The sequence below is a fragment of the Ambystoma mexicanum genome, chromosome 14 (genome assembly GCF_040938575.1).
Source record: "Ambystoma mexicanum isolate Mex_15411 chromosome 14, UKY_AmexF1_1, whole genome shotgun sequence".
In the NCBI taxonomy this organism is placed as follows: domain Eukaryota; kingdom Metazoa; phylum Chordata; class Amphibia; order Caudata; family Ambystomatidae; genus Ambystoma; species Ambystoma mexicanum.
This window is the reverse complement of record NC_090940.1, coordinates 28,704,509-28,719,849: the sequence shown is the minus strand read 5'-3', so window position 1 is coordinate 28,719,849 and position 15,341 is coordinate 28,704,509. Positions and strand designations below refer to the sequence as shown.

At 49.2% G+C, this 15,341-nt stretch overlaps 1 protein-coding gene across 2 annotated transcripts in view; it reads right to left on the bottom strand.

Moving 5' to 3' along the window:
* LOC138527375 (uncharacterized) overlaps positions 1-15,341 on the bottom strand; it is a 339,830-nt gene that overhangs the window by 304,617 nt on the left and 19,872 nt on the right. For both annotated transcript variants that reach the window (XM_069638451.1, XM_069638452.1), the window contains exon 2: positions 10,419-10,540. In XM_069638451.1, the coding sequence (XP_069494552.1) occupies positions 10,419-10,540 (122 nt within the window). The remainder of the gene's footprint in view (positions 1-10,418; positions 10,541-15,341) is intronic.

The window sequence follows — 15,341 nt, the reverse complement described above, 5'->3', positions numbered from 1 at the left end:
CTACTGAAGCCAGGGATGGACTTAATTGAACACAGCTGCTAGAGTCTGCAATCAGCTCCTCCCTGCTGGCCTGCTGGCTGGGAGGGCCTTGATAAGCTCACTTAGAACAGACTGCTTCCACTGGGAGTTTGTGCTGGTGCTCCCGTTACCAGTTTTTGACCTTTCCAGGATATCCTCTTTTGGCCTTTTGATTCCTGTTGCTGTTGATGCTTGCAGCTCTCTCTCCATTCTGCTGCAGCCTTTTGCCCTGTTCCTCTCGGCTCCCACCTGGTGGCTCTGCCACACTCTGCTGCCTTCCGCCCTGCTCCTCTGGGCTCCTACCCGACGGCTCTGCCGCACTCCGCTGCCTTCCGCCCTGCTCCTCTGGGCTCCCACCAGACGGTTCTGCCGCACTCCACCTCCTTCTGCCCTTCTCCTCTGGGCTCCCACCGGACGGCTCTGCCGCACTCCGCTGCCTTCTGCCCTTCTCCTCTGGGCTCCCACCAGACGGCTCTGCCGCACTCCACTGCCTTCTGCCCTTCTCCTCTGGGCTTCCCTCCTGACGGCTCTGCCGCCCTCCTCTGCCTTCTGCCCTGTTCCTCTGGGCTCCTTGCCTTGCTTCCTGCCTGTTCCAACTTCTGATATACTATCCTGTCCTGTACCAAGTTATTTCTTTCAACACTGCTTTCTACTTGTATACATCTTGGTCCACTGTGGTGTCTCCACTTGAATCTGTTTTACAGTGTGATCCCTGGTTGGTCTCCGTTCAGATCAGATAAGGGAAGACTTCTGTTGCCTTCACGTAATCCGTTCCAAGTCGTACCTGCCTCAGTATATGGTCTTTCAGTTTTACCCTTGCACTGAGTACAACAGTTTCCTCGGCGCGCCCAAGTCATGACGTTGCTGTATGACTGTTGTTAAGAGTAAACTGCTGGTACCTATCCCATGTGGTTTCCTTAATCCCTGGGGACCCCTTATCATATTCCAGTACACCCTTATTTCTGATCAATCTGTGTTGCCCAGTGTACTTGCTTGTTTTTGTCTTTTCTCTGTCTCTTTGTTTACAGCCTGCTCCTGCAGTTCCTGTGAATACCTGTTTCAACTAACAGCTTGGTATGTACCTTTAATCTGTTATTTGCTAGCACTGTCTCCGGAATCTCCCTTAAATCTACTTGCATACTGAAATCATTTTCAGTACTTACAAACATCCCGGACAAGGCGGGCATATGGAATACATCATTAACACCTGCCGCCTAAACAAATACAGTATTTCACCCATCTCTTACTCTCTGAACCTCCCCACGCACTCTGACACACCAAAAGTTTCCGAAACAGCATTTCGCCTCTGGTCGCCGCCGCGCTGTCGGCGGATCCAAGATGTCGGGTGCATCCAAACAATCTGACGCACATCACGCCTCACTCCACCCAATCGGCGGAGACATGGCGTGTCCGCGGCATTGACGCCAGCCCCTTAGCCATTCGTTATCTTGTCAGCGGAGCGAACAGGGAAGTGTGACCGCGGAGCGGACATAGATATCACTAATTTATTTAGACCTACTTTTTGGTCGTTTTAAAGAAAACTTCTGGACGGATTGTCGCCCAATTTACAAAAGCACGCTTTCGGGACCAAGCCCTGCCGCAAATTTGGTGAAAATCCGTCCAACGGTTTGGCCTGTAGGCGTGCGCAAATTTTTTCCCCCATTCAGTCTATGGGAAAAAAAGACGTTTTGGGACCCCCCCTATAACTTTTCCCCCCCCTGGACCAAACATCACCACACTTTGCAGAGTGACCCATATACTTTTCTTGCAAAGTTTGGTGAAGATTCGTCCAGGGGGAGGGGAGTTATAAGCCGCCCAAAAAGTGCTCTTCCTATGGAAACAGCAATTTAACCATAACTACATGGCCACTACCATGGCCGTGTAATATATATATAAAAAACGATGAGTCAATACCTTAATTAGGCTGATCAAATCTTTTATTTTGGATATTTGTGAGATTGCGTGGAATGTCCCCACTTCCTCAGGCAGAGATGAAATGAAGCATTTGAAAAACATCGCAGCATTACAGCTTATATAGCCCCTCCTGTGGATACCCCGTTATATCTGCCTGTCTGTACCTGATTTGTAGTTTTGCTCAGAGAGGCGTGTATTGGATGTTCAACTCCCCCACACATTGTAATCTTCAAGGTCTAAATGGTACACTGAATTAAGTGGGGCAACGGCCAGTGAAACTGAAGAGCAGGGAAAATAAATGAAAAACAGCCCACCCTGTTAGTGTGCTGTCAGGAAGGCAGGAGGAGTTGATTAGGTGCCAGTCATTGTATGTGTAGTCCAGATGAAGCTCTGTATGTCAGGCCAGTCCCTTTACAAGATCAGTGGTAGCATACTCACCAACATATCTGGCTTGTGTCTCTAGAAAGTCTGAAAGAGGGGATATACAGCCCATTTATGTGTTAGGCCTGTGACCCGAGGAGCTCAGTGTGGTAATTTTGTGTCAAATATCATATCGGAATTGTGTTATATCGCAATCAAGAGGAAAGGTGGGGGTCTCACTAGGCACAAGGGCACTGACACATCTCTGGGAAGCTTTCCAGCTGGGAAATTGTGAGGGCAGATGGGGCTGGGTTGGAGGGAGTCTGGCAACAATTAATTGACTTAGTGAGGCTGGTGGGGCTAGTGCAGTGCCAGTTGAATGTCTGTGAATGGCTTTGGAAAAAATGAAGTGCCAGGTCTGGATGTTATGATCCCTGTATCCCTATGAGTGGAAACAGTGAAAGTCTTGTTAGTTGGAATAGTGACTCATGAAACCGCAATGCCTCTTGAAGCCCCCTGCCAGTGTATTGAAAATGTGCATGCATTTGAATTCATAGGTCTTTCTGATTTTGTCAGTCATGAAATTATCCCGGAGTACAGCAATCTTGAGATCATCAAGGGTATGATTAGCTTCGGAAAAATGCTCAACAACTGCACTCTAGTTTGTGCATCGCTGCACACATTGTCGATGGAGGCTCATGCGTTTACGTAGAGGTTGACTAGTTTCCCCAACATAGCAGCCACGTCCAGGACATTTTTCATGCACATAATCAAGTAAACAATATTGCTGGATGCACATGTAAACCGTCCCATAATTTTATAGTCCTGCCCCGGGTGGAGTATCTTGATTGTGTCTGAAATGTTGATATGCAGGCAGGTTAGGCATATTTTGTTTCTGCAAGGTACAGTTCCATAATCTGTGCTATTTGTGTGTAGTTTGCTTCTGACCATCATTCCCTCCAGATTGGCTAGTTGTCTGAAAGTAAGGAGGGGAATCACTGGAAAAACTTCTCTCAGGCGTTCATCTTGTTGCAGGATAGGTTGGAGTTCCTTAGCAATCTTGCGGAGGGCTTGAAGCTCTGGATTGTATGCGACTACCAGTGGCAGCCGGGTTTGTGTCTCTTTCTCTCTGCATTCTAAGTGGTTGCTCCGGGGAGGCGCATTGCCCTGTGGATCTGGCTGTCCACAATTCTATGGTTGTATCCACAGTTCATGACGTCTGATCTCAAACTTTATATGTTTTGATCCCGATACCTTGTTTCTAAGCATATTCGATTGTATGTTAATGCTTGGCTGAATATTGTAGCATGTTTTGTGTGCCCTGGGTGGAAGCTGTCACTCTTCAAGTAGCTGGCACGGTCAGTTGGTTTGCGATACACTGTGGTCTGTAGCTGGCCATCTTTTATTGTTATGGTGGTGTCGAGGAAATGTTCTTTTTCAGGAGAGTAGGAAAGTTTGAGGTTGATTGTTGAGTGGAATTCATTAAATCGTCTGTGGAAGTTTAGGAGGTCCTGTTCCCCATCAGTCCAGATCAGGAGGATGTCATGGATGTAGCTCAGGTATTTCAAAGATCTGCAGACACAAGTGCCAAGGAAATCCATCTCTAATTGTGCCATGAATAAATGTGCAGGCTACGGCATCATTCAAGTGCCCATGGCTGTCCCCATCATTTGGAGATAAGTATCAATTACAAACGTGAAATAGTTGTGGGTCAGGATGAATTCTATGCACTTGCCTATAGTGTCAGCAAGTGGGTTTTGATCGCCAAGAGCATTCTTGCATGCCTCGGTGCCATCGATGTGGGGAATGTTTGTGTAGAGTGACTCCACATCCATGGTTGCTAGTAATGTGACTTCATTAGCCTCATTAAGATATCGACTCATTGTTTTCTTCTGGATCAACATTCTATTCAACCCTTGGCTAACACGGTACAAGCAAACTGAACTATATACTGTGACGAATCGGAGTAGGTCGTGCCTTCTCCACTATGGGGGGACCTTTTCCAGGGGGGCAGGGGAGAGCATCCGCAGTACAATAATCCCCCTGTGGGTGGTGTACCAGGGGATACCCTGGGAAGGGGAACCCCTTATGGGACTAGGGACGACCATCTTCAAGAGACACAGTATTACCCCGCTGAAAGTACTTCAACCCTTTCTCGGGGATTAAATTCCTTCTTCATCTGTCCTGATAGTGCTGATATGTTCTATTCTGAAACCAATCCAACTAATTCATGTATTCTGACTAAATGTGACTTTAATCTGAAACCATGTACTTAGATGAAGAAGATAACTGCAAGAATGAAGATCACTTAGGTGAACCGAAGTGAGCAGTGTAGTACTTTGACAAATCTGATTAGTTCAAAACAACTCCCGTTCCCAACGTGGGAGGTTAAACATAGCACAGCTGAGAGCCAAAGGAGAATCCCTCCTGGTAGCTGTGACCGGGGGAAGCCAGGCTGTCAACTGGAAAGCAGAGCATGGAGACGCGAGACCGACACAGTCAAGATGCCATTTGCAGAGGAAGGGGAGAGAAAAAACGTAGCCTGGGAGCTGGATATTCTGAAGCTCATTTACTGACTAGACGCTAGAGCGTCTTACCATGTCCACAGCAACGCCAAGACGAAAGCGGACTGCAAGAAGGAAGCAGAAGGCTGCGGATGAGAAACGGAAGCGAGAGCAAGACCGAGGGCTACCAGAGCCACAAGAAGGAATCCCACAGCCCAGAAAACACGCACCGGAAACAAAGGTATGTGTGGGCTGGTGGGAAGTAACAGGAGGTCCGGGGAAGCCAGGAAAAGCACAGAAAGGACCGAATAAGGATCAGAGAACATTTTGGTTTAATGCACTGAGAGAAATACAGAAATGCAAGGGTATAGATACCCAAGTCAGCAATTAATACATGACAAGTGAATGCACGACAAGCAAATGCAAGGCAAGAGGAACCTTAGCTTGGAAGGAGAGTGAAAAGGGCTATTTTGGACAACAATAGCGAGTCTGGGACCCCTCGCCCATATAAAGTAAAACATATAAGGGAGTCAGAGACTCCACACGAAAGCAAGTTTGAAAAAAAGGAATGGAGCGTTTGGCAGGAGTAAACCAAAAAAAACCGAAGTTATATTTTGCGAGTCTGGGACCCGAACCCAAAAGAGAGACCAAGGATAAAGGGGCCTGCAACCCTAAGTATAATCAGAAACAACAGGGGCTGGAAACCTGTACCATAAAGAAGGACATTACATGAGAGAACAGGGACTTGGCAAGAAAGAGCACCAAGATCCCTCAAGTATTGCAAGTTTGGGACTTGCACCCAAATCAAAGGCTGAAAACCGAAGGGTTTAGAACCCTAGGACTGAGAAGGTGTTCCACTTTTTTGGGGAGAATCCATTATGCTTCATATATGAAGGAACTTGAAAGACATTTAACTTTTTGAAGGCTAGGGGAAAGGGGAAACCCCCTAACATTGGAACATTATTTTATTCAACATTGTTTTGAATCCGTTTGGAAGCCCGACTGGCTGAGAACATTTATGTTGCCTTAACTGTTATCTTTAGAGCAAGATCACCCTTGCACCATTTTGTTAGTTTATAGACTGAGGGACAGAGATAGGTTTTGGGGACGTGACTGGGACAGACTTTTTGCTTTTGGACACCCTGACTGTTTTCAGTAGTTTCTTTGAAGCAGGGAAACCCCGCTTAGATTTAGGGTTAGAGAGGCCTTTTTGCCCAACTTTTCTTAATCAATAAAAGTCTATACCCACAAAAAGTCTTACTTCTGGTGCCTCAAAATACAGTGATGAATCTGGAGACTTCGTCCCTTCTTCCCTTGGGGAGCCACCCCCTTTAAGGCTAGGGCGGTGAGCGCCTCTGCAAAACTCTTTAGGGGTTTGGGCAAGCAGGACCCCACTGAGAGAGACTCCCTTCTAGGGGACAAGGACTCCCATTGCCATGGGGAACTCCCTAGGTCCCATGAACTATCTACCTATATGGGAGTAAGAAAAGACGACAATACAGCTATGCGTTTGGCTCAAGGTAATGCTGGACTTTGTGCCTGCTTGACAACCTGTCGTGAATAACATGCCCCTTATCTTTACAGGAACGAGAATAAAGGGCAAACAACCCTTGCATGAAGTGGGAGAATCCCAACGTTGAGACGCATCCGTGACGTAAGATCGTCAGCATGGGAGGAGCCGTGCAGAGTGCAGAGCCGGCTGCAGGCCAGAAGGAAGTAAACGCCAAAGCGAGGCATGGGACGTCCAACAAGCAAACGCGCAAAGCCAAGGAAGCAAAGGCAGCACAGAGCAGACAAGACCTGGAGGTGCGGCCATGTGCACGACGTGGTGGGCCCGGAGCATGCAAAGCATTACAGAACCCATACACGAAGGGAGGACTGGGTCCTCCACTCTCAAATGGAGAGCCGACCAGAGTGGAACGCAGAGACTCTTCTGATTCCACGGCGAGGAGCAACGAGCTGTGGACACTGCTGCCGCTTGTGAGACAGAGCCCCCCTGGAGTAAGCACTGCATCACAATAGGTCCTCGGTTTGCCCAGGTCAGAAGGAGCAGGGAAGAAGAGACACCAAGCGGGGAAGGGGGAAGGATAGCCCTAATCACATACAAGAGTCCCAGGGACCAGAGAAGCCTGGAAGAACAAGATGAGTCGTGGGGTTGCGAGAACCTGAGAAATGGAAGCAGCCTAAAACCCCACGAGGGTCACAGGGACCCAAGAACACTAAGAGAATCAGAGGTAGAGAAGGGTCCCATGGACCCTAGCAAGCTAAAGGATACATTGGGCCAGGGGAACACAAACAAGCCACAAAGGTTAAACAAACAAGAGTGATACGAATATTCCAAAGAAAACCAGAGCACCCAACAAGTGGTCGAAGTGTGGAGAGATCGACCAAGGTGGTGGAAAGGGATCCAGGAAATGTCCCTCCACATAAAGAAGATTGAAGAGTTTGTGCTTTCAGGAACTTGGGACTATTCCGAGCTTTGAGAATCTTTAAGGAACTTTCTTTTTGATAGACTGAAAAGAACTTTTTGTTCTGAGTGGAATAGTTGTTAACCCTAACAGTGGCCCAAGACCCAGGAGGGACTTTGGGAAAAGACTGAGAAAACCTGCAGGAAGACCCAAGAGTGCAGGGCACTCCTTATATTTTCTTTGCGTTTTGCCAAGTGTCACGACTGTGCCACTGGCGACCAATTGGCACCCATCGTGGATTATTTTGGACTCATTCGTCTCCATAATCCTACCTATTCATATGTTTCTCTTTACTTTTGGTTTGCAAGACTTTGGAACCTCCTTATTTAATTTCACAAACTACATGTACCACAATGAACCTTGTGGCAGTTCCCATTCCCTGGCTATTCCTATGCAGCAGTCTTAGAACTACAATCCACAGAAGCCTTAGAGGTCTGTGCTGCTTTCCCTTCACGAGTACCAGAGAGGGAGGAGGTCAATTACCTTCAGGTGTGGTGCTCCAGAAGCTGCTAATTAGCTTGCTTCAGCATAGGGAAGGTCAGTGTGTAAGCAGCTGCCTACAGGAGCATAGGTCTCTTGCATTGAGCTCGCCTCCAGCCCTTTGTTGCCTTGGATTTCTGCTGTGTCCTGTTGTTTCTAGAAAATGCTCCTGTTCCAGAGCCCTGTGCTCCCTGCCTTGCAGGCCTGCTACTCTGCTTTCACTCCACTGCATTTTATCCCGCACCTCTGTGCTTCCTGCATTGCAGCCCTGCTCCCCTGCTTGTATTCCTTTCTTCCCTGTCCACAGTCCCTTGCTCTCTAACACCAATTATCTTGTTCCTTGTTCTGTGCCCATTGCCTGTGTAACCTGGCTTTAGCTTCCTTGATTCTTCAGTCCTGCCCTTGTTTTCCCTCTTCAGAGCTACAGTTTCCTTGTTATCCGTCTTCATTGCAGCCCTTGTCATTCCAGTCCAGAGTTACTGTTCCTTATTACCAGTCTGCAGTTTCCAGTCTCCTTACCCCTGCACTTAGATTCTAGTTTTTTTGCTTTTCTTCTTTCTTCCGGCTCTCTGTCCTGAACCTTGCTCACTTTGACTTCCTTTCTTCCCTGGATATTTCTGTTACATTTCTTGTCTTCACTCTTGCCTTTTGTGTTTCCTTTGTTCAGAGTTTGGCTGCTGCGTTTCCAGCAGGCAATCTCTGCCCCTTTCCATTGTGGCGTTTCAGTATTGTACCTCGTGTCATTGTTAACGTTGTGCTAGTTCCTGTTTCAGGAGGCAGTCATTGTTCAGTTCCTGCTGGTCCCGTACAGACTTCAGTCTTGTGAGTACTGTTACCTTGGTCGTGCCTTAGGGTCCAGACACAGATACCCACTCCTGTTGCTGCTTTCCATGAGCATTCAGAGTGGGACACTTTAATAGTAACCTGCTCGGAAGGCTGGAATTTCCCTGGTTCTCTGGGAAACTCTTCCCCCATTCTGTGTACACCCCAAGAGGGAACCTTACGAGTTTGTTTTACTTGTACTCCCTGCGCCTTTCTGTTCACTGCCTGTTTTGCCTATACTTTCTTGTCTGCAGGATGCCTTGCACTCCTGCTTCATGTCTACTTTTTCCCCTTCAGCTTTGTGGGCACGTCTCCACCTGCCAGCCCCCTTGTCACAAGTGGTAGGGCCAGTTTAGTAGATAGGTTTGGCCCGAGGACTAATTTTATTTTTTAACTTTAGACAACAACCTTAGTTTAGTTTGATAGTAAGGGATATCTCTCTCTCTATCTCTCTCTCTCCCTCTCTCTCGCTCAGTGCCCTCCTCACCCAAGAGAGTTGAGGATCCCCTCACACTGCAGGCAGGGCCAGATTTCCGGATAACAAGGGGGCCCAGATCATGAGGCCTCTCTGCAGGTTCCTCCGTGAGGCCAGTTGTCCCAGGGACTTCAAGGTTCTCCACAGTTGGGCTCTTCTTAAACCGAAACCTCTGCTCAGTCTTCCTGGCTGGCTGCTACAGGTATGCTCATGCTTCCCTCCATCTGCCGCAGGGTCCTGGCCTTCCTACTGCCTGCTCCTAGAAACTGAAATCTCTTCTGCTTCTGTGTCTGCTGATTCGACTGCTGCGCTGACAACAGCCACTCTTTCCTCTCTCTTATAGGAAATCCCTGGGTTACGCTGTGGTCTGACGGGATCCTCCCTCGGTTACCTGCAACCCAACCTACCAGACGCTGTGGCATCCTCCAGCTGCCTCTCCCTTTTTCTCACCTCTGGTCTCTGCAATTGCAGACGCACTGGTGAAGTTTGTGAGTCTGTTGGCAGGAGCTTGCAATGCATAGCTGGCTCCTGCCAGAGTGCCATTTTCTGCAACCGCAGAAATTGAGAGAGCATTGCATTGGGCACTGATCATCTGAAGCGTATTTCTGGTTCTGGTTTAGTTCCCACTCTCCCCTCTCACACGAGCAGGATCTCTTCTGGGATACTCTGTTTGCACGCTTGTATGCTTCATAGCGTCCTACAATAGCAGAGTGCTGGGGTGGCTGAAACAGGGCCAGCGCGTGTGTCGCCGTTGGTATGCGTGGGTATGGACCTTATTCCATCTGTAACCTGCATATGGGTATGAATGAAGCGTCTGACTAATAATGAGATGACAGGTCTCTCTGGGTTAAACAAGAGAACACTCAAGTCAGATGATAGACTATGTGAGGCAGGGGGACTCTGCTACATCCCCCATATGCCACTGCAAGAAGCTCACAGCTCTGATTAGGAAAGCCTGAAACGACAGCAAACTTGGCTGGGAGAGACCACTCAAGATCTGGTGCCAAAGGCAGGGATCCGACTTTGTCACAGTATTAACCGCCAGCCTGCATGTCCTCAGAATACTCTACAGGAAATGGGGCATCCACGACCTTAGGCACGCGTCTTAATTAAGGCACACAGCACCATGGCAGGATTTCCTAATGCAGTTAAATAGCGGAAGAGCTAGTCCAACCCCATGGCACTGTTTCCACTCCTCAGACAGAGCTGATGACATAAACAAGTCTCTGCCGTTAAACAGGGCTGAGGTGGTGATGCAACCTCCAAAAAGTACTCCGTTCGGCTTCCCTCCACCCAGACCCACAAGTGCCACCTATAGTACCCAAAGATGCTTCTTCTGCAGAGATAGAACAAGGAGGCAGAGCTCAGGAATCCTACCTTCTGCATGGCTTGGTGCTCGGAGCTCAGCATGGCCTCTGCAGGTAGAGCCTCACGCAGCTCACCTGCGATGTTGCGCAGCACAGCATCCTCGTTGCACTGGAACAAGTCTTCAAAGGCATCTAGAAGGAGAAGAGACTGGTCAGCAGTGCATCAAGACATCCAAAACAAAAGTAAGCAGTGGATCACACCAAATAGCTTCCAACATTCATATGATATGATACGATATGGCATTTATAACGTGCCTATACACAAGTGTTCCAAGGCGTGATGAGGCCATGGGGGGGGGACAAAGGGAGGACAGACAGCGATCCTACTAGGCCAGGTGTCATTCAGATCGCGCAAGTGCATGGGAAGGGGGGAAAGGAAAAGTGCGCAGGGGGAAGGGAGCGGGGAAGTGCAGTACATGGGAAGTGGAATAAATATGACACAAACAGCCAGCTAGTGGCAAGTGCAAGGAAGTGCAGACGTAAGTGCTGGTAGGGGGACTGAAGGGATACAGAAAACGGTCCCCAAGTGCAGGGGTTGCCAGGGAGGCAGTGCAGGTTGGCAATTGACGGGGCCTGGGCCAGAGATCAGAAAGGGTGGCCAGGTAGCCAGTGCAATTTCAGTCAGGAATTCAGCAAGGGAGGGGAGGAGAGAAAGCAGAAGCAAAGAGGAAGGTTCTGAGGTGTTTCCGGAACCGGAGATGGTTCTCCTCGAGTTTCAGGGAGGCAGGAAGGCTGTTCCAGAGAGAGGCCCCTGCTGAAGAGAGTGATCTGCCACCAACTCGTTGCTTGGAGAAGCGACTGACCCTAAGGGAGCTGGAGGCAGATGAGCGAGGAGCTTGAGAAGGGAGATATTTAGGAAGAGAGAGTTGAAGGTATTTCGGTCCCAGACCCCAGAAGGCCTTGTGTACAATGCAGAGGGTTTTGAACTTAATCCTCGCAGCCACTGGGAGCCAGTGTAGAGATTTCAGTCCTGGAGAGATACGATCCCTGGGCTTAAGGCCAAGGACAAGTCTTGCAGTCCTGTTCTGGATAAGTTGCAGAGGGTGGAGAGTGGAGGCAGGCAGATTTAGATAGAGGCTGTTACAGTAGTCCAGCTTGGAGAGGACCAGGGCTCTGGAGACAGTGAGCTTCTGGGGGAAAGAGAGGAAAGGAAGAATACCTCCAAAGAGGTGCATATGGTAGTGTGACTTCTTAGAGACGTCAGAGATGTGAGGGGAGAAGGAGAGTGCAGAGTCGAAGATGACCCTGAGGTTTTTAGCCTTGCAGGTGGGAGTGGGAGGAGGGCCAAGAGAGGCCGGCCAGAGAGCTGCAGGGAAGGAGGGAGTGGGTGTGCCGATGAGTAGAATCTCAGTCTTACTGGCATTAAGGCAGAGGTTGTTGGCGGCACACCAATCCTGGATGGCAGACAAACAGTCAGAGATGAGGGAAGGAGAGGAGGAGGAGACCGAGGGTAGCATAAAAATGAGCTGGGTATCATCCGCATAGCACTGAAAGTTGGGACAGAGAGTGGCGATGCGGTGGGCAAGGAGTGCCAGGTATTGGTTGAACAGCCAGGGAGAGAGGTTTGATCCCTGGGGGACACCACAGGTAGAGCAAAAGATGTTGGAGAGGAAGGACCCAAGTTGGACCTGGGAGGGTCAGTCGGAGAGGAAAGAAGTCAGCCACGCCAGAGCCTGACCAGTGATACCCAGATTATTACGGAGACGTTGAGCAGGATTGCATGGTTAACAGTGTCAAAGGCAGAAGAGAGATCTGTCATGATTCCTGCCCCTCAAGTCCCCAGCCCTCCAAGATGTCAGGCTGGAGCCAGGCCACGATCACCTACATGGCCCTCAAGGGCCTCTCCATCCCTCCAAAGACCTACTTGGAGTCAGACTTGGCGCTTGTGGCACCAGACTCACTCACTCCCATAGGATAACATTGGGGATTGGACTTGTAGTGCTTTGATGGGGACAAAATGGATGCCCCCACATATTTTGATTCCCAGAACTGCATGTGCAGTCTAGTCTTTTGGGTGTGGTTCAGCCCAGAGACTATTTAAGCCACGCCCAGGCTGAGAAACACGCTTTGTGTTTTCTGCACCTGCAGCGTGACACTCGCTGTGTTCGGATCGGTCTCCAGTAGGCCTGCATCTTTCTTCTGCGCTCAGCTCCTGCAAGAACAAGAACACCGTTAGGAACAGCCTTACCTTGCAGCGCTTCTGCCCATCATTCATTGCTTCTTCTGTTCTGCGGGCATCTTCAGCAGTGTAATTCCCATCCCGGCACGCCGCTTCCTAAGGAAAAGGGAAAAGAACAGAAAAAAGGCATTAGTAAGCATTCAGCAAATCTTCGCTTATTTATAAAGACTGTACAAGCTTTAAAAGCTTACCTGAATCCCACCCGCTCTGGGGGAACTGTCTCTGGAGCTTCTCATCCATCTGCAAGAGGGAAAAAGACACTCCAGGTTAGCGGGTAAACATCTAGAGGCGCTGCATACCGCGCTTACTCACCGCATTTCTTCTTCATAACTGGCATCCACGCTGAAAACGTCGCAGCACCTAAAAGACACAGAAAAAGAACTCAGTTCAATACAAGGGTCGCATCGCGCTCTCACTCACCTTCAGCGCTACTCATCTCAGCAGCACACCGCCATCCCCAGACACCGGCCATCATCTAAGGAAGGAAAGGAACGAAGTTAGAGAACTGTTCAAAAGACTCATTATACTTACCTGTCGGACTCTTGCCAGTGAAGTAACTAGGCAGCAACGAGCCCGCATCAATCAAAGCGCCCCTGCGCTGAAAGCAGGTCGGAGAGCACACTTTCCAAGAAAACAAGGTGAGGTGTGGATCAAAGGGAAGGGTTGGACCCCGGGGAAGAAGGGGTTCAAGCACACAGAGACAATAGGGAGTTAAACTCTACCAATCCTGTGTTTCAGGCCCAGTCTCCAGTCGAGTAGACTCCAGGGAAGGGTTTGAGGTCGTAAGAGGTCAGAACAGGCTGAATGACGTCCCCGTGGATACCAGGTGAGCATTACAGAACAAAAAGCCTCACATCAAAATCCACCTGGGCGTCATGGAAACGTCAGAAACCGACCAGTTAGCCCACATGTTGGGGCAGCTATGTTCCGAAGTACAAGCAGCCAGGCAGGAGACCAACACACTGAGGAGAGAGCTGATAGTAGCCAAAGAACGCACTGATGATTTAAGCCGGCAACTTCTCCAGTCACAAGCAGGGCATGCACCATTGCCGGGAAGCGTGCCCTCGATGCCAGCACCATTAGCCAATCCCGTTCAGATAACCCTTCCTGGGGCAGTTCCCTTGGCCCCGCCCAAACGATTTACGGGGGATCCCAAGAGGTTTGCAACGTTCATGAACCAGTGCTGCCTGCACATCCTTTGTAGACCTGGGGCCTTTCTGAATGACCAATCACGGGTCACTTTTGTGCTATCCTACCTGAGTGGTAGCGCCGTGGACTGGTCTGTACCCTTTGTGGCCCAAGATGATCCTTTGCTGCATGACTTCAGGGGCTTTCAGCAGGAGATGGAAAAGCTGTTTGCCCGTCGTACTCATGGGCAGGCATTAGACAACGAACTTCTGTCCCTACGCCAAGGGAATCAAGACCTATTAACATACATAGCCACGTTCAATAGACTCGTAGTTGAAGCAGAATGGCCAGTGGAGAAGAGAACCATGTTATTTCATCAGGGGTTGCGGGGGGGCTCAAGGATGTTCTCGAACAAGTAGTGAACCCCCCGAAAGACTGCTCAGAATTCATTGACCTTGTTGTTCAACTGGATCATAGGTTGCAGGACCGAAGAGCAGATCGAACCAGACCGGACCCTCGCTGTATGTATGTGCGTTCAAAGGACAATATTGCCCGCACAACGGAAGGTTCAGGAGAACCAATGCAAATCGGGGGGGTCAGATCCCCCTTGACTAAAGCGGAAAGGGATAAAAGGAGACAGCAGCAGTTATGTCTGTACTGTGGAAAGTCAGGTCATTTCCTTAAAGAGTGCCCTGTGAAGCCACCGAGGAGGACGCTAGGGGCACCGGACAAGGAAGATACCATCAAGGAATCGGAAAACTCCCCAGCCCGGCAAGAGTAGGGGTCCACTTGTCGAGCGAAGAAAGTGAACTACAATCCTCGAATCGATTGGTGAGCAAAAGAATTGCCCTTTCCCGAGACTTGCGCCCACACATGTTATCGCCAAGAGAAACAACCAATAGACACCAGAACCTCCACGCTTGCGACTGTGGCAATCGGCACCTTACCAAGTGAATACCAGGACTTTCAAGATGTCTTTCAGAAAGAACAGGCTAATACCCTGCCACTGCATAAACCATACGATTGCCAAATCGACCTGATACCCGGCGCACAAATCCCTTGTGGCCGAATTTACGCACTCACAGAACCAGAAAACCAGCATCTGAAGGCCTATCTTGACCAATACCTGGCCAACAGGTTCATCTGTCCCTTGAAGTCTCCAGCAGCCAGTCCTCTATTTTTCGTACTGAAAAAGGAGGGGGACTTGAGAACGTGCATCGACTATCGCGCACCGAACCAGATTACCGTAAAAAAAACGCTACCCCCTGCCACTGATCCCTGAATTGCTTGATCAAGTCAAAGATGCCCAAATCTACACAAAACTAGACCCGAGGGGGGCATATCACCTTGTTCGCGTAAAACAGGGGGACGAATGGAAAAACGGCTTTTTGCACCAAATACAGCTTGTACGAATATCAAGTAATGCCCTTTGGCCTTTGCAACGTGCCTGCAGCATTTCAATACTTCATGAACAATGTCCTACAGGAATTGATTGAGGTCTGTGCTCTAGTGTACATCAACGATATTCTAGTATATTCCGCATCAAAGCAGGACAACCTTAAAAACGTCCGATCCTTAATGGAGAAACTCCGTCAACACCAGCTCTACGCCAAGCTCGAAAAGTGC